The sequence below is a fragment of the Kogia breviceps genome, chromosome 19 (genome assembly GCF_026419965.1).
Source record: "Kogia breviceps isolate mKogBre1 chromosome 19, mKogBre1 haplotype 1, whole genome shotgun sequence".
Lineage (NCBI taxonomy): Eukaryota > Metazoa > Chordata > Mammalia > Artiodactyla > Physeteridae > Kogia > Kogia breviceps.
Window position 1 is genome coordinate 36,960,673 of NC_081328.1, and position 25,487 is coordinate 36,986,159.

At 42.4% G+C, this 25,487-nt stretch overlaps 1 protein-coding gene and 1 pseudogene across 2 annotated transcripts in view; one reads left to right on the forward strand and one right to left on the reverse strand.

Moving 5' to 3' along the window:
• Nucleotides 1-958: 958 nt before the first annotated feature.
• CWC25 (CWC25 spliceosome associated protein homolog) overlaps nt 959-25,487 on the reverse strand; it is a 28,577-nt gene continuing 4,048 nt past the window's right edge. Inside the window, exons 3-10 of one of the 2 annotated variants that reach the window (XM_059046528.2) lie at nt 19,918-20,154; nt 16,452-16,521; nt 15,626-15,753; nt 14,900-14,963; nt 14,062-14,273; nt 13,586-13,684; nt 2,196-2,357; nt 959-1,714 (exon numbers count right to left, since the gene is read on the reverse strand). In XM_059046528.2, coding sequence (XP_058902511.1) covers nt 1,600-1,714; nt 2,196-2,357; nt 13,586-13,684; nt 14,062-14,273; nt 14,900-14,963; nt 15,626-15,753; nt 16,452-16,521; nt 19,918-20,154 — 1,087 coding nt within the window. In that variant the 3' untranslated portion in view covers nt 959-1,599. The remainder of the gene's footprint in view (nt 1,715-2,195; nt 2,358-13,585; nt 13,685-14,061; nt 14,274-14,899; nt 14,964-15,625; nt 15,754-16,451; nt 16,522-19,917; nt 20,155-25,487) is intronic. The other variant, XM_059046529.2, reaches the window with a different exon arrangement.
• Nucleotides 21,939-22,447, forward strand: LOC131745868 (mitochondrial import inner membrane translocase subunit Tim17-A pseudogene; annotated as a pseudogene).

Genomic DNA, 25,487 nt, shown 5'->3' on the forward strand with positions numbered 1-25,487 from the left:
TCGTTACTCAGCACAGGTGGCTTTTTGCAGTTACAAAAATAAATGTAGCCTTTATTACCAATTAATAAAATAAAAGACATAATTAACCCTAGTATAGGGAAGCAGGATAAGGTGATTAAATGCATAACAAGTGTATGTTACTTTCTCTCTGGGGAAAGACTGGGTTTTAAGCATAACAGTGTCTGGCATCATAGGTGCTCAAAAATATAAATCCAGGGCTTCCCTGCTGGCGCAGTGGTTGAGAGTCTGCCTGCCGATGCAGGGGACACGGGTTCGTGTCCCGGTCTGGGAAGATCCCACATGCCACAGAGCGGCTGGGCCCGTGAGCCATGGCCGCTGGGCCTGCACGTCCGCAGCCTGTGCAAAAAAAAAAAAACAAATATATATATATATATATATATATATATAAATCCAAATTCACTTTAAGCAGAGTTAGGAATTAGCAGAACAAGGAACTGGCCCAGCTAATGTGTGGGTCAAGAGTGCCTAGGACTTCCTGGGTCAAATGAGGGCTTCTGATAAAAGAGAAGGGAAAGGGGTAAAGGCAAGGAGATGGATCCCATGAGTCTGGGTTTTTTGTTTTGTTTTGTTTAATACCTGACTAAAAAATAATAGCAAACAACTCCTGAAAATCTAGAAGTGTAATAAGATTACTACATGATAAAAGGAAAGCCATGAAATAAACAGCTTCCATTATATTTTCTTTTAAGAGCCAGGAAGCATACTGGTAGTTTGGTCCTGACTACTAAAATCATTTGACTTCAACACTGCACTGCCCACATCAGAGACTGTAAGCAGTGTAAATGGATAGATACCCTAGATCCTATCAATAAACCCAGGCCCCTCCACAACTAGCTAGATTCCAAGAGGAAAGAAAAGCTGACCTGCCTTACTGTGTTACTGGATAACAAGATACAATGTGGTTCTATTACATAGTAAAGTCACTTACCAAACAAGATATTCTAACAAAGCTAACTACTTTTTTTAAAAGCATGTAAAAATTATACATTTGTACATATACACAATATACTTTACAGTTTGAAAGATAGTCCAAATAGTTCAACAGTTCATTTAGGGCGTTTTTTTGCATTGTTTTCCCTTCCAGATTCTTTGTCACTCACTTGGCTCTGCCCTAATCTGACATCATCTGTCACATTATCTACTAAATCAAGTAAATGTTCGTTTACCCTGGTAAGCACAAACTATCTGGGTGACTCTGGGGAGAGAGGTTTCTGAAAGGTCCAGTCTATTCTGAGGTGGTAGAATAGGTTTGTTCACACAGGTGGAGGGAAGAGGCATAAGGGAGCCTCCTTCCAGAGCAAGATGAGTGCTCACACCTTGATGTTCCAGTGCCCACCCATTTAAAAACAGTTAAGACCTGCTCTGCACCCAGCAAGTTACTGAGGGTCCCATAGAGCAAGTCACACTGGTTCTCAAAAGAAGTGAGCTGTTTTTGGAATCCATGGAGCAAAGTCACTTTGAACAGTGGTGGTTTGACATCTGTGGAAGAAGCCATTTGAACTCTTATAAAGAGAATTTTTAAGGGATCAGCAGCCTCCCTGGAAATTTCAGGAAAACCAGCAAGAGAGGGGATGGCTTTCATCTTTTCATAAAGTTCTTCTCCAGAGCTACTGAGGTTCTCTGTAGAGAGTAAATATTCCGCTTCACCCGATCTTCCAGAGAGGAAGTAGATGCACTCTCTAGCTTCATGCGGCTGGGAAGAGAAGACAGGTGAAAGTTAAGTAACAAGCATTTGTCAACTGGTCAACTATCTGGCAGAATATGAAAAAACAGGTTGCTAGCCATAAAGCAGCTGTAGAAGCACAAGCTCCCTTAAGCCCATGTAGATAGCTTTCAAGTGACTCCATCTGGAACTCAATTTTTTAATAAATTTATAAGGGAAATGTATCTGTTTTGGAAAATAAGTCCAAGCTTCATTTGAAAAAGGCTTCCTGAACCATGAATTCTTAGGAGAAGGCCAAGGAGATTCAGTGAAAATACCAATTCACTTCTCCCCTCAGATGAAAAACATCCCGCTGTCTGGCCAGAAGCTGGGAGTAGTAACAATGGTGTCTGGGGGCTGAGCTCCGCACAGACACAGAAACACTGGGAACACAATGAATGAACCAGTTGCCCAACTGCCTCCTTGGGACCATCGCCATGAAAGCTGATAGGCAGGAAAATGATGCACTCACTGGATAAACTTCCCATCCCGGGAGTCTAGCTTCTCCAGCCTCTGCTCCCGTTCGTCATCCTTAGCGTGCCTCTTGAGGATGTTCAGCCTCTCTTCCTCCCGCCACTTGGCGTTTTCCATCATCTCTTGCCGTTTTCGCTCTAGCTCCTCTGATGAGAGCTTTCTGTTGAACACAAAAATCACCCTAAGGTCTACTTCTCTCCCAGCAACAACAACAACAAAAAGAGAAACACCACAGGGAGAAGAGAAACCAGGTAGGACCCCAGGTTCTCCAGCCCATGGCTCTCTTCCCTCGGAAATGCCCAGCCCAGTGCCACACTCAGCATGAGTTTCCTTCCTTCCTCATATCTTATTCAGGTGGTTGCATTCAAATTTCAAAGACTTTTAGTGAAGGATTCCATACTTTCACTCAATAATCTCTGGAGTAATTACTCTGAAACAATAAATACAAAAAATAACTTGAGAACTAATCAGGAGCCTCAGGCTATGGCAATTATATTCCAGTTGTTTGTTCAACAACTTATAAAACAGGGGACTAAGTTCATCCATGTAACAGTTAACATCTACCACCTACCCACTAGAGGTGCTTAGAAATTCATGGACGTAGTGCATGAGTATACCACTTTAGGACTAAGCTAGAAGCAGGATGCCCGAAGAATTCAATTTAGCCTCAGACAGTAATAGGTAGGTCTTTCCTGCCACTCACTGCAAATGAAGAGAAAGAAGAGGAGGTGATGAACCAGCTTGATCACTATTTACCATATTTACCAATGTCAGATATCCAAATCTATTGCTTCTCAAATTGGTGTGATGTACAGATCCCCCTTTAAAAGGAAAAATAATTACCGGAGTCCCATAAGGGAGTAGGAGCCCAATTTTGAGAAAATTAAGATACTAAAATTTGACATTCAGTTATCTATAGAGAAATGAAAAGCCTCCCCTTCAAAAACCCTGATAACTAAAATACATAAAAGCACAAGAAGATGGAAGAGGAAATAACACTAGATAAGAGATGTGAACAAATTGTCAGAAGATGGAAGTGGATGAAGCAGTAGTAACCACTTTAACAGATTAGAGGAAACTGAATGGTAAGTGCCTGATACTGATCAGAAGCAAGATATTCACACTGCAAAACCCAGGAAAGGTTCAGGGACTGCAGGCACCAAGCACTTTGGAGGGTGGTGCACAGGGTTGAAAACAAAGGGACTAATTTAAGGTCTGTATAAGGAGCAATTAAGACATTCTGGGATCCTCATGCCTGACTCGGGGAAGCCAGTGACTCCTCTCCCAAACATCTACAGGAGACCCTCCAGAGGGTAGACCCTCCAGTACTTTCTGAGAAATTGAACCACACAGGAGAATGACACCAGACAGCTACATATAAAAGAATGAAATTAGAACATTTTCTCACATCACATACAAAAATAAACTCAAAATGGATTAAAGACCTAAATATAAGACCGGAAACCATAAAACTCCTAGAAGAAATATGGCAGAGAGATTCAAGATGGCGGAGGAGTAAGCGGACGTGTTCATCTCTGTCCACGGATGCATGAGGAATATAGCTATAGATAACAACAATTCTCACAGAACACTGACTGAAAACTAGCAGAAGACCTTGGACACCAGAAAGGACTATAAAGATCCCTGCATAACTGGGTAGGATGGAAAAAAAAGAAGGGAGGAGGAAAGGAAGTGGATGGGACCTGCACCCTGGGGCAGGGGAGTTGAAGCAGAGGAGAGAGTCCTGAATTCGGGGAATCCCCCTCTCCGATGGGGAAATCCATTGGGACAGAAGGGAAGCATTTGAGGCTGTTGGAAGAGGGTGAAGCGGCCGATCTGTGGCAGACGGGACAGAGTGAGAACTACACAGATGGTCCATACCGCGGGCCTGCGTGCCCCGGACTGGGACGTGTGTTCACAGGGATGCAAGGGGGCTGGGAGCTGGTGCGTGGGGATTGGAGAATGGGCCCAGAGTAAGAACTACTGTTGGATGTGGGAAGATGAACTGAGGGGACGAGAGGGAGGAAATCTGCAGCAGGGAATGCCTATGCAGGAAGAACGGACTGCCATGGAAGCAGGCGCTACTGCTGAGTCACATGCATGGGGAGGAGCCACTACTGTAACCTCTCTCTCCCCACTCGCCGCCGGCGCCTGCCAAAGACAATAAAAGAAGCCCACTCAGGGCTGGCCCTCACACGCCTGCTGCCGGATGCCAGAAAAACCCTGGCCAGGGCTGGCCCTCACGTGCCTTATGCCGGGCGCCAGCAAAGGCCCTCACTAGGGCCATATCTCTTGCGCCTGTGGTCACCGGCTTCCCTGCGCATTTGGCATGGCCCGGGCTCCCATGATCTAAGCAGTCAGACCACCTCTGCACCCCATCCTCACAGGGGCAGACCCAAGAGCTCCAAGGCAGCCTCAGGACCAGACTCCTGTGGGTGGGCCACACGCAGAGGTGGGGACAAAACCAAAGCTGAACTCCAGGGACAGGGTAACTAAGGAAGAAGATTGAAAATCTTTCCATCAGCTATACAAGCTGCAGATTAAATCCCCAGGATCAGCTAGGTAGACCCTGTGTCTAGGGAATATCCGAGTAGACAATGAGTGTTTCCCACAAGTGAAAACGGTCTAGCTCTGGCAGCTGTGGACTTTGGGGGCAAGCACACACAGGAACTGGGCCAGATCAGAGTCTGAGTGCTGCTCACAGGGCCCACAGCAGGTCCAGAGACCAGCCCAGAGGCAGAGGAGGGCTGTGACTCATGACGTGTGCAAGGACACTTACAGCAGACAACCGAGGGAAACATAATTATTACTATTAATTTTATTATGTTTTGATTCAGTCTGTTGTTGGTTCTAGCTTTTTTTTGGTTTTTCTTTTCTTTTTTTGTTTGTTGTTGCTTTTTTTTTTTCAGTCTTTTGGGATCTCCATGTTTTATTACATATTTTTATTGTTTATTTTTTATACAATTCTATTTTTACTTTGCTCTTCTGTTGTTCTTTTCCCTTATTTTTTTCTTCCTCATTTTCTTTGTTTTTCTTTTTTTAATCTTTTCATTTCTACTTTGTTTTTCTGTTGTCCTTTGTTTTTTCCCTTTTTATTTTCTTTCCTTATTATTATTTTTTTAGTCATTTTTATCGGTTGTTTCCTTGCTTTACTCTTCAGTTGGCACACTGCTTTGGTTTTGTTTTCAGATTATGTGTTTTTGTTAGTTTTAATCCTAATTGTTTGATTTCATTTTTGAGTTCTTCTATTTGTCTGGTTCTCTCATTTTTTGTTTTATTTGGCTCTGTTTTTGTTTATTTTACATGAGTGTGTGTTTCCTTGTTTCTGCTTTTGTTTGTTTGATTTTGTTTTAACCATTTCTCCAGGGTTTTGTCTTTTTCTTTTTTTCTTTAATATATTTTCTGTTTTATTTTATTTTATTTTTGTTTTTTGGTTTTTTTGCGGTATGCGGGCCTCTCACTGTTGTGGCCTCTCCTGTTGTGGAGCACAGGGTCCGGACGCGCAGGCCATGGCTCACGGGCCCTGCCGCTCCGTGGCATGTGGGATCTTCCCGGACCGGGGCACGAACCCTTGTCCCCTGCATTGGCAGGCGGACTCTCAACCACTGCGCCACCAGGGAAGCCCTCTGTTTTATTTTTTTATATTTCTGTTTCTATGTTGCTTTTCTGTTGTTCTGTCTTCTTTCCCCTTTCCCTCTCTTCCTTTTTTTTTTTTAATATCATTTTTTGTTGGTTAGTTTCATTTCTTTGCTTCATTCTTCAGCTGGTACTCTGCTTTGGTTTTGTTTTTTGGTTTGGGGTTTTTGTCAGCTTTCTTCTTAATTGTTTGATTTCATTCTTAGGTTCTTTTGTTTGTCTGGTTATTCCCTTGCTATTTGATTTATTTGGTTCTGTTCTTGTTTCTTTTGTGTGTGTGCATGCTTCCTTGTTTCTGTTTGTTTGATTTTACTGTTTACCATTTGTCCGGGGTTTTGTTAGTCTTTTTTTTTAATCCCCTTTATTGCTGGGATGAGCGACTTGTGGGGTCTTGGTCCCTCAACCACAAGTCGGGCCTGGGATTCTGGAGTGGGAGCACCAAGTCCAGGATGCTGGACCAATAGAGAATTCCTGGCCCCAGGGAAGATTAATCACCGAGAGCTCTCACAGAGGCCTCTATATGAATCCAAGACCCGGCTCCACCCAACTGCCAGCTGCTCCCAGTGCTGGTTGCATCACACCAAACAACAAAGAAGACAGGAACAAAAACCCACCCATTAGCACAGAGACTACCTAAAGTCATACTAAGCTCACAGACACCCCAAAACACACCACCTGACACGGCCCTGCTCAGCAGAGGGAAAAGAGCTCCACCCACCAGAACGCAGGCACCAGGCCCTCCCATCAGGAGGCCTACACAAGACACTGGACCAACCCCACCACCAGGGGCAGAGAACAGAAGCAAGAGGAACTACGACCCTGCAGCCTAGGGAAAGGAGACCTCAAATACTGTAAATTGGACAAAATGAGAAGACAGAGAAATATCTTACAGACAAAGGAGCAAGATAAAAACCCACAAGACCAAATAAAAGAAGAGGAAATAGGCAAACTACCTGAAAAAGAATTCAGAGTAATGATAATAAAGATGATCCAAAATCTTGGAAATAGAATAGAGAAAATATAAGAAAAGTTTAACAAAGACCTAGAAGGACTAAAGAGCAAACAAACAGTCATGAACAACACAATAACTGAAATCAAAAATACTCTAGAAGGAATCAATAGCAGAATAACTGAGGCAGAAGAACAGATAAGTGAGCTGGAAGATAGAGTGGTAGAAATAACTGCCACACAGCAGAATAAAGAAAAAAGAATGAAAAGAATGGAGGCTAGTCTCAGAGACCTCTGGGACAACATTAAGTGCACCAACATTCGAATTATAGGCATCCCAGAAAAAGAAGAAAAAAGAAAGGGTCTGAGAAAATATTTTAAGAGATTATGGTTAAAAACTTCCCCAATATGGGAAAGGAAATAGTCAATCAAGTCCAGGAAGCACAGAGTACCACACAGGATAAAGCCAAGGAGAAACATGCCAAGACACATATTAATCAAACTAACAAAAACTAAAAACACAATGAAAAAATATTAAAAGCAGCAAGGGAAAAGCAACAAATAACATACAAGGGAATCCCCATAAGGTTAAGAGCTGATCTTTCAGCAGAAACTCTACAGGCCAGAAGGGAGTGGCAAGATATATTTAAAGGGACGAAAGGAAAAAACCTACAACCAAGATTGCTCTACCCAGCAAGGATCTCATTCAGATTTAATGGAGAAATCAAAAGCTTTACAGAGAAGCAAAAGTTGAGAGAATTCAGCACCACCAAAACACCTTTACAACAAATGCTAAAGGAACTTCTCTAGGCAGGAAACACAAGAGAAGGAAAAGACCTACAATAACAAACCCAAACAATTAAGAAAATGGTAATAGGAACATACATATCAATAACTAGCTTAAATGTAAATGGATTAAATGCTCCAACCAAAAGACATAGACTGGCTGAATGGATACAAAAACAAGACCCATATATATTCTGGCTACAAGAGACCCACTTCAGACCTAGGGACACATACAGACTGAAAGTGAGGGGATGGAGAAAGATACTGCATGCAAATGGAAATCAGAAGAAAGCTGGAGTAGCAATACTCATATAAGACAAAATAGACTTTAAAATAAAGGCTATTACAAGAGACAAGGAAAGACACTATATAATCATCAAGGGATCACTCCAAAAAGAAGATATAACAATTGTAACTATCTATGGACCCAACATAGGAGCACGTCTATAAATAAGGCAAATGCTAACAGCCATAAAAGGGGAACTCAACAGCAGCACAATAATAGTAGGGGACTTTAACACCCCACTTACACCAAAGGACAGATAATCCAAACAGAAAATAAATAAGGAAACACAAGCTTTAAATGACACATTAGACCAGATGGACTTAATTGATATTTATAGGACATTCCATCTCCAAACAACAGAATACACTTTCTTCTCAAAGGCACACATAACATTCTCCAGGACAGATCACATCTTGGGTCACAAATCAAGCCTCGGTAAATTTAAGAAAACTGAAATCGTATCAAGCATTTCTTCTGACCACAATGCTATGAGACTAGATATCAATTACAGGGAAAAAAAACTGTAAAAAATACAAACACATGGAGGTTAAACAATATTCTACTAAGCAACCAAGAGATCACTGAAGAAATTAAAGAGGAAATCAAAAAATACCTACAAACAAATGACAATGAAAACAAAACAACCCCAAACCTATGGGCTGCGGCAAAAGCAGTTCTAAGAGGGAAGTTTATAGCAATACAATCCTACTGCAAGAAACAAGAAACATCTCAAATAAACAACCTAACCTTACACCTAAAGCAATTAGAGAAAGAAGAACAAAAAACCTCCAAAGTTAGCAGAAGGAAAAAAATCATAAAGATCAGATAAGAAATAAATGAAAATGAAATGAGGGAAACAATAGCAAAGAATAAAACTAAAAGCTGGTTCTTTGAGAAGATAAACAAAATTGATAAACCATTAGCCAGACTCATAGGGGAAAAAAGGGAGAAGACTCAAATCAACAGAATTAGAAATGAAAAAGGAGAAATAACAACTGACACCGCAGAAATACAAAGGATCATGAGAGACTATTACAAGCAATTATATACCAATAAAATGGACAACCTGGAAGAAATGGACAAATTCTTAGAAAAGTACAACCTTCCAAGACTGAACCAGGAAGAAACAGAAGACATGAACAGACCAATCACAAGCACTGAAATTGAGACTGTGATTTAAAACTTTCCAACAGGGGCTTCCCTGGTGGCAGAGTGGATAAGAATCTGCCTGCCAATGCAGGGGACACGGGTTCAATCCCTGGTCTGGGAAGATCCCACATGCCACGGAGCAACTAAGCCTGTGCACCACAACTACTGAGCCTGCGCTCTAGAGCCCACGAGCCACAACTACTGAGGCTGCATGCCTAGAGCTCGTGCTCTGCAACAAGAGAAGCCACAACAATAAGAAGCCCATGCACCACAATGAAGAGTAGCCCCTGCTCGCTGCAGCTAGAGAAAGCCCACGCACAGCAACGAAGACCCAACACAGCCACAAATAAATAAATAAATTTATTTTTTTAAAAACCCAAAAGACGCTCAACATCACTAATCATTAGAGAAATGCAAATCAAAACCACAATGAGGTATCACCTCACACCAGTCAGAATGGCCATCATCAAAAAATCTACAAACAGGGCTTCCCTGGTGGCACAGTGGTTGAGAATCCGCCTGCCGATGCAGGAGACACGGGTTCGTGCCCTGGTCCGGGAAGATCCCACATGCCGCGGAGCAACTAAGCCCGTGAGCCATGGCCGCTGAGCCTGTGCGTCCGGAGCCTGTGCTCCGCAACGGGAGAGGCCACAGCAGTGAGAGGCCCGCGTACCGCAAAAAAAAAAAAAAAAAAAAAAAAAAAAAAAAAAAAAAAAAAAAATCTACAAACAATAAATGCTGGAGAGGGTGTGGAGAAAAGGGAACCCTCCTGCACTGTTGGTGGGAATGTAGATGGATACAGCCACTATGGAGAACTGTATGGAGGTTTCTTAAAAAGCTAAAAATAGAACTACCATATGACCCAGCAATCCCACTCCTGGGCAAATACCCTGAGAAAACCATAATTCAAAAAGATACATGTACCACAATGTTCATTGCAGCACTATTTACAATTAGGACATGGAAGCAACCTAAACATCCATCTAAAGATGAATGGATAAAGAAGATGTGGTATTTATATACAGTGGAATATTACTCAGCCATAAAAAGGAACACAATTGAGTTATTTGTAATGAGGTGGATGGACCTCGAGTCTATCATACAGAGTGAACTAAGTCAGAAGGAGAAAAACAAATACTGTATGCTAACGCACATATATGGAATCTAAAAAACCGGTACTGATGAACCTAGTGGCAGGGCAGGAGTAAAGACACAGATGTAGAGAACAAACTTGAGGACACAGAGGGGGAAGGGGAAATTGGGACAAAGTGAGAGAGTAGCACTGACATATATACACTACCAAATGTAAAATGGATGGCTAGTGGGAAGCTGCTCCATAGCACAGGGAGATCAGCTCGATGCTTTGTGGTGACCTAGAGGGGTGGGATAGGGAGGAAGGGAGGGAGGCTCAAGAGGGAGGGGATATGGGGATATATATATATATATATATACTTATAGCTGATTCACTTTGTTGTACAACAGAAACTAGCACAACATTGTAAAGCAATTATAAGCCAATAAAGATATTTTTTAAAATAATATATTAAAAAAGAAACATAGGCAGAACATTCTTTGACATAAGTCACAGCAATTATTTTTTTTAGATCTGTCTTCTTGGATAAAGGAAACAAAAGCCAAAATAAACAAATGGGACTGATTAAGCTTGAAAGCTTTTGCACAGCAAAGGAAACTATCAACAAAACGAAAAAACCGGGACTTCCCTGGTAGCACAGTGGTTAAGAATCCGCCTGCCAATGCAGGGGACATGGGTTCGAGCCCTGGTCCAGGAAGATCCCACATGCCGCAGAGCAGCTAAGCCTGTGTGCCACAACTAGTGAGCCTGTGCTCTAGAGCCTGAGAGCCACAACTACTGAGCCTGCATGCCACAACTACTGAAGCCCGCGCACCTAGAGCCCATGCTCTGCAACAAGAGAGGTCACCACGATGAGAAGCCTGCGCACCACAGTGAGGAGTGGCCCCCTCTCGCTGCAACTGGAGAAAGCCCATGCACAGAATGGAAGACTCAACACAGCCAAAAATAAATTAATTAAATAATTTTTTTTTAAGTGTGATATCTATCACATATAGAATGCATAAACAACAAGGTCCTACTGTATAGCACAGGGAACTGTATTCAATATTCTGTGATAAACCATAATGGAAAAGAATATGAAGAAGAATGTGTATATGTGTGTGTGTGTGTGTGTGTGTGTGTGTGTGTGTGTGTAACTGAATCACTTTGCTGTACAGCAGAAATTAATACAACATTGCAAATCAACTATACTTGAATAAATTTTTTAAAGTGCTCTGTTGACTGTAAGAAATTTAGGAAGCACTGAAAGCAATGGAAAAATAATGTGGAATCCCCCAGTCCCCCAACAAAAACTTAAGAGAAAAAAAAAAAGTCTTAGTCTATAAAAATCGCTTTAAATTGAGACCCTCACTGCTAAAGAAAAGCTTCATCCTTCAGCTGACAAGAAAGTTGTTTTAGATCACTAATTAAAACAAAACATACATACAAAAGAGAACTCAAAAATTTTTAAATTCTTATAGAACTCTCAGACCCCTAGGAAATACCCAGTGACTCTCAATCTGAGAAACAGTGTAAATAGTGCTAAGAAAGGTTTTACAGCCATAACTTTTCTTTTATCTTAATTCAGCACCATCTTGGTTACATCTTTGGTGTTCAACTACCTGGAACACCAAACCAAAACAAAGAGATATCACAGAATCCATGCTTTCAAGTTTCTGTGTTTTCATTCCTGGAAGACAGAAGTCTTGAGGGCTCTAACTCACTTTATTTATTTATTTTTAAAAATTTTACTGGGAATTCCCTGGTGGCACAGTGATTAGGAATCTGCCTGCCAATGCAGGGGACACAGGTTCAAGCCTTGGTCCGGGAAGATCCCACATGCCGCGGAGCAACTAAGCCCATGCACCACAACTACTGAGCCTGAGCTCTGGAGCCTGTGAGCCACAACTACTGAGCCCAAGTGCCACAACTACTGAAGCCCACATGCCTAAAGCCCGTGCTCCACAACAAGAGAAGCCACCGCAACGAGAAGTCCGCACACAGCAACAAAGAGTAGCCCCTGCTAGCTGCAACTAGAGAAAGCCTGCACACAGCATCGAAGACCCAATGTAGCCAAAAATAATATATATTTTAAAAAATCTTTATTGAAGTATTGGTCTATTGGTCCTATACAGTAGGACCTTGTTGTTTATTCTAACTCATTTTAAATCACAACAAAGATTCTAAGGGCGATAAGAAAGGCTGACAAAGTGAGAAATTTAAGTGATGGCAGATGGCAAGAGACAGAATAACAAAGCGGGATCTGAAAAAGCAGACCTTGCGCTGACCAAGAGCCTTAAAATACATTAAAAAAAGAAATATGTACCTGGGTATTTTGGAAAGTTGCCAGTGAAAATGAAACCTTAAACTTAGGGAATCAGGCAATTAAAAGTTAAAAGGGACTTTAGGGTTTCCCTCTCTTCTAACAGCATAGTGAATAAAAGAGGTTGTTATGAACTCTCAGTGGTTCTCAGTGCTGGTTGTGCACTGGAACTACTGGGATGCTTTAAAAATACTGATGTCTGGGCTTCCCTGGTGGCGCAGTGGTTGGGAGTCCGCCTGCCGATGCAGGAGACACGGGTTCGTGCCCTGGTCCGGGAAGATCCCACATGCCACGGAGCAACTAAGCCCGTGAGCCATGGCCGCTGGGCCTGTGCGTCCGGAGCCTGTGCTCCACAACGGGAGAGGCCACAACAGTGAGAGGCCCGCATACCGCAAAAAAAAAAAAAAAAAATACTGATGTCTGGGCCCACCTTCAGAGATTATGATATAATAGGGCTGGGGTGCAGCAAGGGATTGATTGGGATTTTGGTTTTTCTTTAAGCTTTCCCGGTGATTCTAATGTGCAGCCAACTGGGGGAGGCAGTTACAGGAAGTACACAGAAGTTGCCCAAGTCAACTAAACTTTTTTTTTTTTATGGGATCTTCGTTCCTTGACCAGGGATTAAACTGGAGCCCACGGCAGTGAAAGCGCCGAGTCCTAACCACTGGACTGCGAGGGAATTCCCTCATCTAAACTTCTAAGAGCAATCGAGACCCCTAGGGACAGCCTTTCATGGGCACAGCCAACTCCCCTCAGGTCCCATGACTGCACACCCATGTTCTGTCTGACCCACACCACACCCAACTCAAACACAGAGTTCATCTTAGGGTGTCTGCCCTCAAGGAGACCACCTTCCTGCTTCCCTTTCAGCTGATGCCTCAAGAAAGGAGCACACTCTTAAGAAAAGCTTCCTGTAGAAATCTCTGTGAGAATAACATGTTTACAGGTGTTGAGAGACAGTCACTTAGTGAATTGGTCATTAGTTCAATAGTACAAAACTATTTACCTTGTCCTTTCAATGTGACTCGCATGGGGTGGGGGGCAGGGCAGATGGTTAAAAGTTGACCAAGATGAATAAAAGAGGGGTAGGCAAAAAAGGTGATATAGATTATCCACTTGCCCTGGTCTGAGCCATTCCAAGACTCAGGCCTGAAAGTCTGAAGTTAACCTACTGGGCTCTTGACTCACCTGGTGTACCCATGATAATGCCGCCTTTGGTAGATGTCTTTTTTAGGTGATAGGCTCTTACTTTGGCCTCTGTCTCTCCTATTTACCTTAGAGTTGTGCCTGTAACAGACACAGAGGGCAGAGAAGAGAAGAGCTTTTTCAATACAGTGGCTTTTATCATGTCCCTCAAATGATGGAAGAAAAGCTAACAGTTTTAGAACTATAATCCAAATTGAAGAAAATACAGGGAAGAAGTAGAAGAAAAACAAAGGCATAAGGATACATAAGATTTGATATTAATCTCACTCTAGAGATTCCACATATATAAATATGCAGTTCTAGGGGTATGAGCTTTACATTACAAAAAAAAAAGTAAAGATAATAACAAAGCAAAGACATTTGGAAGAGTTGATGAACAGACATCGCTAAAAGCAAATACCAGCTGTAACCAGGCCCCCACACTCACAGGTTATTTCCTGCTGAATTCCCACACTCACGGTTTGCTTGGCCTTGGGGACCGTGACCTTCTGCCCGGGGATCGAGACCTCCTGTCCCGAGACCCTGCTTCTCTGGTGCTCTTCTTGCTGGCATGTCTGGGAGGTGAGGGAGAGGAGCTTCTGGACCTGGAGTAATTCTTCAACCCATGCACTCGCTTTTGCTCAGCTGTCAGAGGACCCTGCAGTCCCTGGCTATGGTCAGAGTTCCTGACCTATATCATGAAGGCAAGGAAGAAAAGCTATTCATAGGAAAACCTAGCAGCTCAGGAGAAGATGCAGTGAAACAAGAAAATGAATAAGCACTGAGGTTCTGTAAGGAGCCAACTGGGTATATCAATCCCATCACACAGTTATCATCACTGAGAGCTGTATGAACTTAGGAAAGTTATCCTCAGAATGCCCTAAAAGGATGTATCACCCAACCACCTAAATTGGCTTGGCTCTTTGCTACAGCCTAAGGAGGAGCAGGAGGCAGAATATGGAGGACAGGACCTCAGGTTAAACATACTCAGGGGAAAAAAGGAATCCAGAGGGATGTACATTTATCAGAAAGTCATCAACCCTTAAAATGTATGCATTTCATGTAAGTTATATGCAGAGGGATGGACGGAATGCCTGAAGTGCCCACTGGTAGTTTAGCCTCTCTGCTCAGAGGGCCCTCAGCCATAGTCAGAGGCTCAGGGATAAGGAACGGGCCTGGTCTCCAGTCAGTGCTGCCCAAACTCCCTTCTTTCCGCATGTCTGATTGGCTGCTAAATATGCTCTGTGTCCAAAAAGGCAGCCAGGTTGGCACGTTCCAGTCCCACAGTCACGTCCTTTGAGAAGCCCATATCCTTACCTGTAAGCCATATCCAGGGACTTTGGACAAAACCGGGGAAGAATTTGCCATCTTCTTTTGAGATCTAAGAGATTAAAACACATACTCATTGAAAAAGAAAATGCCTAAAGGTCCAGTTTACAGCTCTTGTGCTGAGACGGGCTTCCTGTTTCAAACGTGACCTTTCCCACCTCCCGGCTCTCACATGGGAGTATGTTTCCCTATCTTTGCTGGAAGATGCATCAGCACAGTCATGTTTTTCCTGAGGAAAACCGTGGGCCTTGCTTTTCAGTCCCAGCGCCTGAGCACATTCTCCTCTCACCTCGTGCTGCTATTCTAGAGACTACGAGTGAGTCAGCAGAGACAGCGCTGGAGGCTCCCGCAAAGAAGACACACAGAACAGGTCCAGATGGGCCCATTAATGCATTTGAAGAAAAAAAAAAAAAGCAGCCTCCATAAAACCCACTTAAGTCTTGCAGGAATCAAGAGCTGAGATGAAAGTCATATCCAGGACGTCTGACCTAAGACTGACACAGCTACAGCCAGCTCCCCTGGGGGTTTCGCCAACTCCTCCGGGAACTCAAGTGCTAGCTGGCCAGCTCTGGGGGCAGAGGGCCGGTGTGCAAGTGTTCTCCACTGAACCCCCAGAACCTGGTGGCTCCTGGCCTGGAGCAGGTATTCAGTTAGTATCCATGGAATGAATGAGTGAGTGAATCAACAGTGCAGGAGGCCGCTCCACACGCTCACCTCTCCCGGCCGTGCTCATCCTCGCTGCTGCAACGATCGCTGCCTGAGCTTCTGTGCTTATGTTTCTTGTGCTTCTTTCTCTTCTCCTTCTTTTTCTTCTTCTCCTTTTTTTCCAGACTCATTTGCAACTAGAAAATGCCCAGAACATAACCGCAAAAGATTACTGGGACCCCTGTCAGTTCTGCTGAGGGGACGGGGTTATGTGTAAACTACCTGCCTCCAGGCCTCAGGGTCTACATGGGTCCAGGACATGATCAGACGTCCCCTGTCGACAAGAGCGGAGGGTCTGGACCCTGGTTGTGCACAAACGCCCCTAGACTACTGAATGGACTCTCTGGTGGGTGGGGCTGGGAATCTGTGTTTTGTAACAGTCCCCAGAATCACTGCCTAGGAATTCCCATTTGTCAAAAGAGGGCAACTCCACTGGCAGTAATCAGGGACCACAAGGTCAATCTTTAAATTTTCCTTACCAACTAATCCAAGAAACAATCACATAATATGTTACATGAGTGATGAATGGGCCCTAAAGGCCTGATACCACCTGATCTCCTGAACACTCTGCACAATCATGCTTTCCACAGGCATATCCCAATACCCCTCTTTTTCTGGAAGAATGATATAACATGCTGTTTTTCCAACCAAAAGACATAAAAGAGAAAATCAAGCATAATTAAGCTTTATATGTTAAGATTGCACAAAATCACCAGGAGAAGGTCTCTAAAAGACAAAAAAGTTTAAAGCCATTCTGCTTTCCCTCTCGTAAGAGTAAATGGAGAGGAGTTTTCATGTTAAGTAGCTCTTGATGCTTATCTGATGTACTACTTACCAATTCTTTGATTTTCTTCATTTTCACAGGATTATTCAATACCTCTCTTTTTTTCTCTTCTTCTTTCTTCCTAAAGAGAAGTTATAAAAATCATGATTCTTTCTTTCAGAAAAGGGGATTAAATCATTCATTCTACTCTCCATAATTCTATGCAGCAATCATTTTTCTCAATGCAGGCAGAAAGGCCCCATGGTGCAATCTGCATGATTGTGTGGAAGCCAGAAATCTTTCGCAAATCTGCATAAGGGATTGAATATTGTGGGGAAAGTTCACACTGGTTCCCTGTTGTGCAAGAAAGTGAGTTTGGTCTGTTGCTTGTTAAGCTTCATGCTCAGGGCTTCCCAGCTTGTCAAGTAAATGTATGTCATCTTGTGTATCAAATGTATGCAACATTTCAATACTACCTCCACTGTTTAGTATGATAACCCCTGGGAAATAAACAGAATGGACTCCTCTTTCAAGAAGTCTTACTCTCACATAGTGTTCATAGGAGGGTAAACTGGTCAACCTTCCTGGAGGACAATTCAGCAACATTTATCACAGCCTGTACCTACTCATAAACTCTTTAATCTTACAAATGCTTCCTCAAGAATTTGTTACTGAAAGGATATAATCAAGGAAGGTCACTAAGAGGGTGTTCATGTTATAACAATGAAAACCTGGAAACAAGTTAGGGATCCAACAGGAGAATATTAATAAATTATGGTAGAGACTTCCCTGGTGGGCCAGTGGTTAAGAATCCACCTTCCAAAGCAGGGGATGCAGGTTTAATCACTGGTCGGGGAACTAAGATCCCACATGCTGGGGCAACTAAGCCCACACACCACAGCTAGAGCCTGCGCACCACAATGAAAGATCCTGCATGTCGCAACTAAGACCCAACACAACCAAAAATAAATAAATAAAAATTTAAAAAAACAAAACAAAAAAAAGAAAGGGAAGGTGTCAAAAAAATGTTTAAAAATAAATAAATAAATTATGGTATATCCATACAATACAGATATTAAAAATGATGTGACAGAAGCATAGTCAGCAACATAGAAAAATGTCCCATATATATGATTAGGTGATAAAAAGGAGTTTATAAAATAATATGCACAATATTTGTACACCAATGTTCATAGTAGCATTATTCACAATAACCAAAAGGTGGAAATAACCCAAATGTGCACTACAGATGAATGGATTAAAAAATGTGGTATACACATGCAACAGAGTATTATTCAGCCTTAAAAAGGAAGGAAATTTTTTTTTCTTTTTTTAAGACACCTATTGTGGGGCTGTGATGGGCTCTTTTTTGTTGTTGTTGTTGTTTTTGTTTTTTCAATTTATTTATTTTATTTTTATTTATTTTTGGCTGCGTTGGGTCTTGCATGCTGTGCGCGCACTTTCTCTAGTTGTGGCTATCGGGGGCTACTCTTCATTGCAGTGTGCGGGCTTCTCATTGTGGTGGCTTCTCTTGTTGCAGAGCACGGGCTCTAGGAGTGCGGGCTCAGTAGTTGTGGCGCACGGGCTTAGTTGCTCCGTGGCATGTGGGATCTTCCCAGACCAGGGCTCGAACCCATGTCCCCTGCATTGGCAGGTGGATTCTTAACCACTGCACCACCAAGGAAGCCCAAGGAAGGAAACTTTGATACATGCTACAACACGGATGAACCTTGAAGACATTATGCTAAGTAAAATAAGCCAGTCACAAAAAAACAAATATTGAATGATTTCAACTTTTATGAGGTTCAGAATAGTCCAACTCATAGAAATGAAAAGTACAATAGTGGTTCCCAGGGCCTGGGGGGAAAAGGAAATGAAGAGTTGTTGCTTAATGGATACAGATTTTCAGTTATACAAGATGAAAAATTTCTGGAGATTGGTCGCACAACAATTTGGATACCCTTACTACTGAACTATATATATACTTAAAATGGTTAAAATGGTAAATTTTATGTCATGTGTATTTTACCACAATTTTTAAAAAGAAGGAAATTCTGACATGCTTTAACACAAATGAACCTTGATGACATTATGCTGAGTGAAATAGCTCAGTCACAAAAGGACAAATACCATATGATTTCACTTATATGGGGAACTACAGTAGTTACATTCATAGGGACAGAAAGTAGAAGTGGTTGCCAGGAGCTGGGAAGAGGAGAGAATGGGGACTTACAGTTTAATGAGTATAAGGTTTCAGTTGCCAAAATGAAAAAGTTCTGGAGAAGGACAGGTAGTGGTGACAGTTGCACAATGATGTGAATATACCTACTGCCACTGAAGTGTACATTTAAAAATAGTTAAGATGGGACTTCCGTCGTGGCGCAGTGGTTAAGAATCCGCCTGCCAATGCAGGTGACACGGGTTCAAGCCCTGGTCCAGGAAGATTCCACATGCCACGGAACAACTAAGCCTGTGCACCACAACTACTGAGCCTGTGCTCTAGACCCCGCGAGCCACAACTACTGAGCCCACGCGGCACAACTACTGAAGCTCATGCGCTCTAGGGCCTGTGCTTCGAAACAAAAGAAGCCACCGCAATGAGAAGCATGCACACCGCAACGAAGAGCAGCCCCTGCTCGCTACAACTAGAGAAAGCCCGAGTGCAGCAACGAAGACCCAATGCAGCCAAAAATAAATAAATAAAATAAATAAATTTATTTTTAAAAAACCAAACATGTACTCATGATACAATGTGAGTGTGGGAAGAGTGCCTGCTCACATTTGTATGCTGGTGAGTTTAAGGAACTTTAAAAAAAAAGGAAAAAAAAAAAGTTAAGATGGTAAATTTTATGTTATGTATATTTTACCACAATTAGTTAATTAAGATGCTAAAAAAATGGGAGAAAATATTTACATATAAATATATATCTGTAATATATAGATAACTTTAAAAGAATTTTCAGAAGAAATGTAAATAAGAAATAAACATTTTTTAATGTTCAACCTTACACACTTGAAATAAAATAATGAAAATTAAAAACAAAAACAAAAAAAACGCACCACATGATTTCATTTAACACCCAAAATGCAGCTCTACTTTGATCTGTTACATATTAGGGTTAAAAAAATTCTAAAGTTTCTTTTCAAAGGGTCTGCTGCAAAAAACAAACAAAAGGGAGGGGTAGAGGGGAGGGGAAAGGCCTATTCACCCCCGCAGCCAACTCTACACATATCCCCCAATTTCTAAGAAGCTGCCAGTCTTTCTCACCTTGCTTCTACCTCTTATTTTTGTTTAAGGGCCAAAGGTAAATGAATAAATTTGGTCTGGTCTGGTACACTTTCCAATCCCTTCCCAAACAGCCTAGTTCAGGCACCCTTAATAGAGCCTCCTTCTCAACATCAGAAGCCCAAATGGAGACAAATCCTTTTACATGGCAGACAAAAGCCAACAGGAAACCAACTGCAAAGCAAGAGGTGAGATAACATCTCTGCTAAGCATCTCTGTAATAAAACCCCCTTCTCAGCTGCTCATCAGTACCTGATAATGAAGAGTGGATCCTCCCGGATTTTGCTGGCCATGTCAAGAAGGGAATTGGCACCTGATGGGGCAAAGATAGAGCCTGGGAGGAGTCCTGTCTCAGAAGAACAGCCTGCCTCCTTCTCCTCCATCTTCTCAAAAACGTATTTGTCAATGGGACGCCCCAGCAAGTACTCATCACGGTTCACCATCCCACCAGGACCCTGGTACATCCAGTCCAATTTTTCTTCCTTTTTCCTAGTTCAAGAAAAAAAAATACAGTCAAAGAAAATGTAGACTTCTCAAACCTACACACAAAACCTGAACATGAGGGATAGATAAGCACAGCTGGGGGAATCCCCTGGCGGCACAGTGGTTAGGACTCCACGCTCTCACTGCCAAGGGTGCAGGTTTGATCATCACTGGTCAGGGAATAAGGATCCCGCAGGCCACAAGGTGTGACCAAACTTTAAAAAAAAAAAAAAGGTACAGCTGGTCAGAACTGGACTCATTCTACAGGCTCCTTAGCAAGGGCTAAACACCACACTCTACGGGGCACTTGGGAAGAAACGGTACTTGCTGTCATGGAGTTTAAAATTTTAGGAGAGAGATCATTTCCACACACCTAAAGCAATTTATGAGGAAAAAAAAGTTCCTCAGCTTGGGGCATGGATCTTTTGCTCAGGGCTTCTCAAGTCTCCTTTACAAAGTCTTTACGTTGTGCTTTCATTTCGAGGATAATCTGAAAGAGCTAACATGCATATTCTGGATCAGCTCATCACCAAAACAATTTCAGTGACCACATATGCAGCTGTGTTTACTGTGTGTTTTGGTGCTTACTGTCACCTTGGCACGAGCGGTAATATACTACATTCGAGGAGATAATGAGAAAAGACCAGCAATAACAAGTTATGCTTTCAAGCCAAAAGAGGGAAGCCAAATTATGTCACAGTATCATGCCAAATATTTTCCTGTGGTTCTAAGAGAAAAAAAGTGGTGAGAAAATTGAGCCCTCACTCAACAGACAGTAAAGGTGTGCTGAATTCATTCATAAGAACATGTGTTGGAGCAGCCAATATCACATTCACACTATAAGTAGCAAAGTAGGTTCATCGAAACAGTATTATCTATAACATTAGGTGCAATGGTTTTTGACTATGACTTTTTAATTTTGTATATTTATTTTTGTTTAAGATTATACAACTACGAGCATAAATAATACCTTCCTAGTTATATCTTTGCATATATATATATATATTTTTTAAATTTATTCATTTATTTTTGCTGTGTTGGGTCTCCATTTCTGTGCAAGGGCTTTCTCTAGTTGTGGCAAGCGGGGGCCACTCTTCATGGCGGTGCGTGGGCCTCTCACTTATCGCGGCCTCCCTTGTTGTGGAGCACAGGCTCCAGAAGCGCAGGCTCAGTACTTGTGGCTCACGGGCCTAGGTGCTCTGCGGCATGTGGGATCCTCCCAGATCAGGGCTTGAACCCATGTCCCCTGCATTAGCAGGCGGATTCTCAACCACTGCGCCACCAGGGAAGCCCCTGCATATATTTTCAATAAAAATAATTTAAACCAATAATAGAGGATCTAGCCCTTCAGATTTCTTTTCCTATTATAAGGATTGGTTTGAGAAACACTATAGTCTATGATTAAGAATTGATTGTGGGGCTTCCCTGGTGATGCGGTGGTTAAGAATCCGCCTGCCAAAGCAGGGGACACGGGTTCGAGCCCTGGTCCGGGAAGATCCCACATGCCGTGGAGCAACTGAGCCCGTGCGCCAAACTGCTGAAGACCGCATGCCTGAAGCCTGTGCTCCCCAATGGGAGAAGCCTCCACAATGAGAGGCCCGTGCACCAAAATGAAGAGTAATCCCTGCTCGACGCAACTGGAGAAAGCCTGAGTGCAGCAATAAAGACCCAATGCAGCTATAAATAAATAAATAATTTTTTTTTTTTTTTTTTTTAAAGAATTGATTGTGGGCCACTGGGGTCAGGCTCCACCCAGCTTACCCAACCTCACTCACACCACTGGGGTCAAGATGGAGGAGCAAGAGTGAGAGCCGTGCCCTGGAGAACTATGTGGAAGGCTGTGGTGGGGACTTTATGATGTGTACCAGAGGTAGTAGTGTCTTTTATGCAATTAAAGGTTTTCACCATTCTCCAGTGGGAGTAAACCAGAGACTACGTGGGAGTTTGACAGCTATTAAAACCAGGCCTCCACAGTTGGGAGGTGGCTTTGCAGTTTCGGGAGGCCTGTTTTCCATGATTCTCTGCTGGATGGTGCATGTTAGAAAGACCTCTGGAATTCCGTCACAAGTGCAGCCTTCACAGGAGTCACACTGGCAGCCAAAAGGGACCAGTGGCCACAGTTGTTGGGTCAGCTGTGACTGGTGGCATTCTCCTAGGGTTAATTGGAGGAGCTGGTATCTTATTGACAAGATCTGCCTCTGTGTAGTTTCCCAGTGGTCCTCGGTTTGCTGAAGATCCTTCCCGGGTGCCTTCAACTCAGTTACCACCCTCACCTTTTGGAGACTATCAACAATATTAATGACTTCTTTCCCAGAATTTCTTTAACGGAATAAGCTGTAATTCAAAAAGGATTTTGGAAGATCAAGATACAATGTATTTTTAAATCACAACCATGTGATTTAAAAGAGACAACCATGGCCCAGTAGGCTATTAAGAGACATTGAGCACTTTTTTTCTACTTAAAGGAACATGGGGGATAGGTGTAAAAAGACAATACAGTTATTTATTCACAGTTGGACTGTATTTATAATCAAAATACATGTCTAACAGCATTAAAAGAAACTGTAATAAGTGCTTAGAAGATGAAGAACAAAGGGACAAATAACAGTGAAACACAACCATCATTTCCTTGGAGACTTCTCTGCCTGGTTTTGTGTGTTCTGTTATTCAAACAATAAAAAACTCCTGGGGGTTGGAGGGAATTGACTGTGAAAGGCAGACTACATAAGAGCTTAAAGAGGTCTGAGCAAGAAGATCGGTGGTGATTAGAATATTATGGCAAGCTCATTTTCCTGAAAGGCAGTATAACATAATGGTTAAGAGCACAAGCTCTGGAGTCAGGCAACATGGATTTGAATCCCGGCCCTAAAGCCAAGCAACTCATCTGAGCACTGGTGTCCTCACCTGTAAAACGCGGATAAAAGAGTACCTGCCTCATAGGGTTGTTGGGGATTAAATAAGTCAATGAATTTTTAAGGTGTTCAGAAGAGTGCATGGCACAAAGTAAGTATTAAATAAACACTAGCTAGTCTGGTTTTTTTTGCTTTTTTTTTTTTTTTTTGCGGTATGCGGGCCTCTCACTGTTGTGGCCTCTCCCGTTGCAGAGCACAGGCTCTGGACGCGCAGGCTCAGCGGCCGTGGCTCACGGGCCCAGCTGCTCCACGGCACGTGGGATCTTCCCGGCCTGGGGCACGAACCCGTGTCGGCAGGCAGACTCTCAACCACTGTGCCACCAGGGAAGCCCATAACCTACCTTTTAGTTCTGTCATGTCTTCTTACCCTGGGGATAATCATTGATGTTCCCACTAGCTAGTCTTTTTATTCTCTATGTATGTGTTTTGTATCTCCCACCAGGTTTTTTTAAACTCCTAGATGGCTGGAATGAATCCAAGACAGTTGTCTAATATGTTCAGTGTTTGACAATTCATGGGCTATGGGTCTGGAGCTGGAAGTACCTTTTGAATGAAAAGCAGGTCTCAGTGATCGAGTATGGAGGGATCCTAAAGGACTCGTCAAAGATGACTCAAGGGATCATGCCTATGCATACCTGACACAAACGCAGATGGGGAAACTGGAAATAAATATTTGTTTATTCATTTGTAAACACTGACTCAGCACACTTCCTATGTGCCAGGCAGAAGGTGACAAAGATTCAGGCAGCTGAGTTGCTCACAGGCTACCAGATGAGGCACAGAGGTCAACAAATTACTGAACAGTGCTGCTGAGAGCTAAGTATGTGATGGGTAACTGTGGGACGCTTGAAGCAGAACTGCCTGAAAAAAAAAAAAAAGAACTGCCTGACTATACAGAGATACAAGAGTTTGTGTGGGATAAACGTGGGAGTCGTCAGCATGAAGTAGACACTAGTACCACAGGGATGAAGAGAGAAGAACAGTGAGCCTTGGGAAGCAGGAGCAGTTACTGGATGAGGGGAAAAAAGCTAAGCAAGTGAATAAAAGAGAAGAGACGGTATGGAGAGGTAGGAGGGCCAGGAATATGCAGGCAAAGGAGCAAAACATATCCAGAAGAAAGGATAGGAAAAATGAAGACAGATCCTTCTATCAACTAATATCAGTCCTGCTCAGGCCCTCCAGTAAGAGAACATGTTGTATCACTGAGATCCAGTGCCACTGGACTTGACCTGGTTCCGCCACTACCCAGCTGGGTAAACGTGCAAGTTACTTCTGTGCACTTCCATAGCCTCAAGTCTAAAATGGAGCTAGTGACTGCCATCTGTCATCATTTTTAAAGTGAGACCCTCTCTCTGAGTTTTTAAATGAGAGAAGATATGGGGTAAAAGTCATATAAAAATGAAATGACGTACAGATTTTTGCTGTTGCTATCACTAAGGATATAGAACAGGTTCTCAATTGAGGCTGCCCATGAGGATCACCCGGGGAGCTCTTAAAGTATCCAGATGCCCTTGCCCCAGACACCCCCTGATATTCTTAGAGAGTCTGCTTGGGTGGGAATCACTCCCATCTTCATTTATCTAATCTTCCAAGGATACCCTAAAGTGCAAGCATTGAAAAATGCTGGTAAAGAAAACACAGTTTTCTAATATTATCAGTAAATACTCAACATTCTATTGCAAAGAGGGATTTGGATGGAGATCAAGGATAACATGCATATTGAGGTTTTTTCTTTGTTCTAAGAGAGCTGTATAATAAACACAGAAAAGATTATCTGAACCATACAAGTGAATTGTTAAATAGCAAAGGGTTGTATTGGATAAATGAAAAGCACGACACTATGCAAAGAACTACACAAACCAGTCAGTTGGACAAGCAGATCGTCTAAACACATCTGCAAGTAAAGACCACAAAAAGGGACCTACGTGCTAATCTTTGAGTTTCATAACACTGGAGAATATGTGAGGGGGCAAAAAAATCAAAAGAATATAAAATCACCTTCTTCCCATTCACAACAGACAAGAAGGCATGAGGATCAGCAACAGGATATACACTGACTCCCAGCTCTGAAACTGCTCGTCTATACTCTGACCTCATTAATTAGACTCTGCAAAGCCCAAATTTCTGACATATCAGGCACAGAATATAGAATATATCAGGCACTACTCATTGCTTTTCACTGTTTTAAAAAAACAAATTCCCAAAGAATAATTTTACATTTGATTTTAAAGCAGGTGATTTTTAACTATATTTTCTTACATTTAAGATTTACAAAAAATATGTATGTACAGATTGTTTTATGTTCTTGGGATAAAAAAAAAAATATTGATGACTCCCAATTTCCACTGAATACTACCTGTACTCTCAAACATGACATCTGAAGACCTTCACTTTTCATTAGCTGCAGAAAAAGTACACTGAATATTT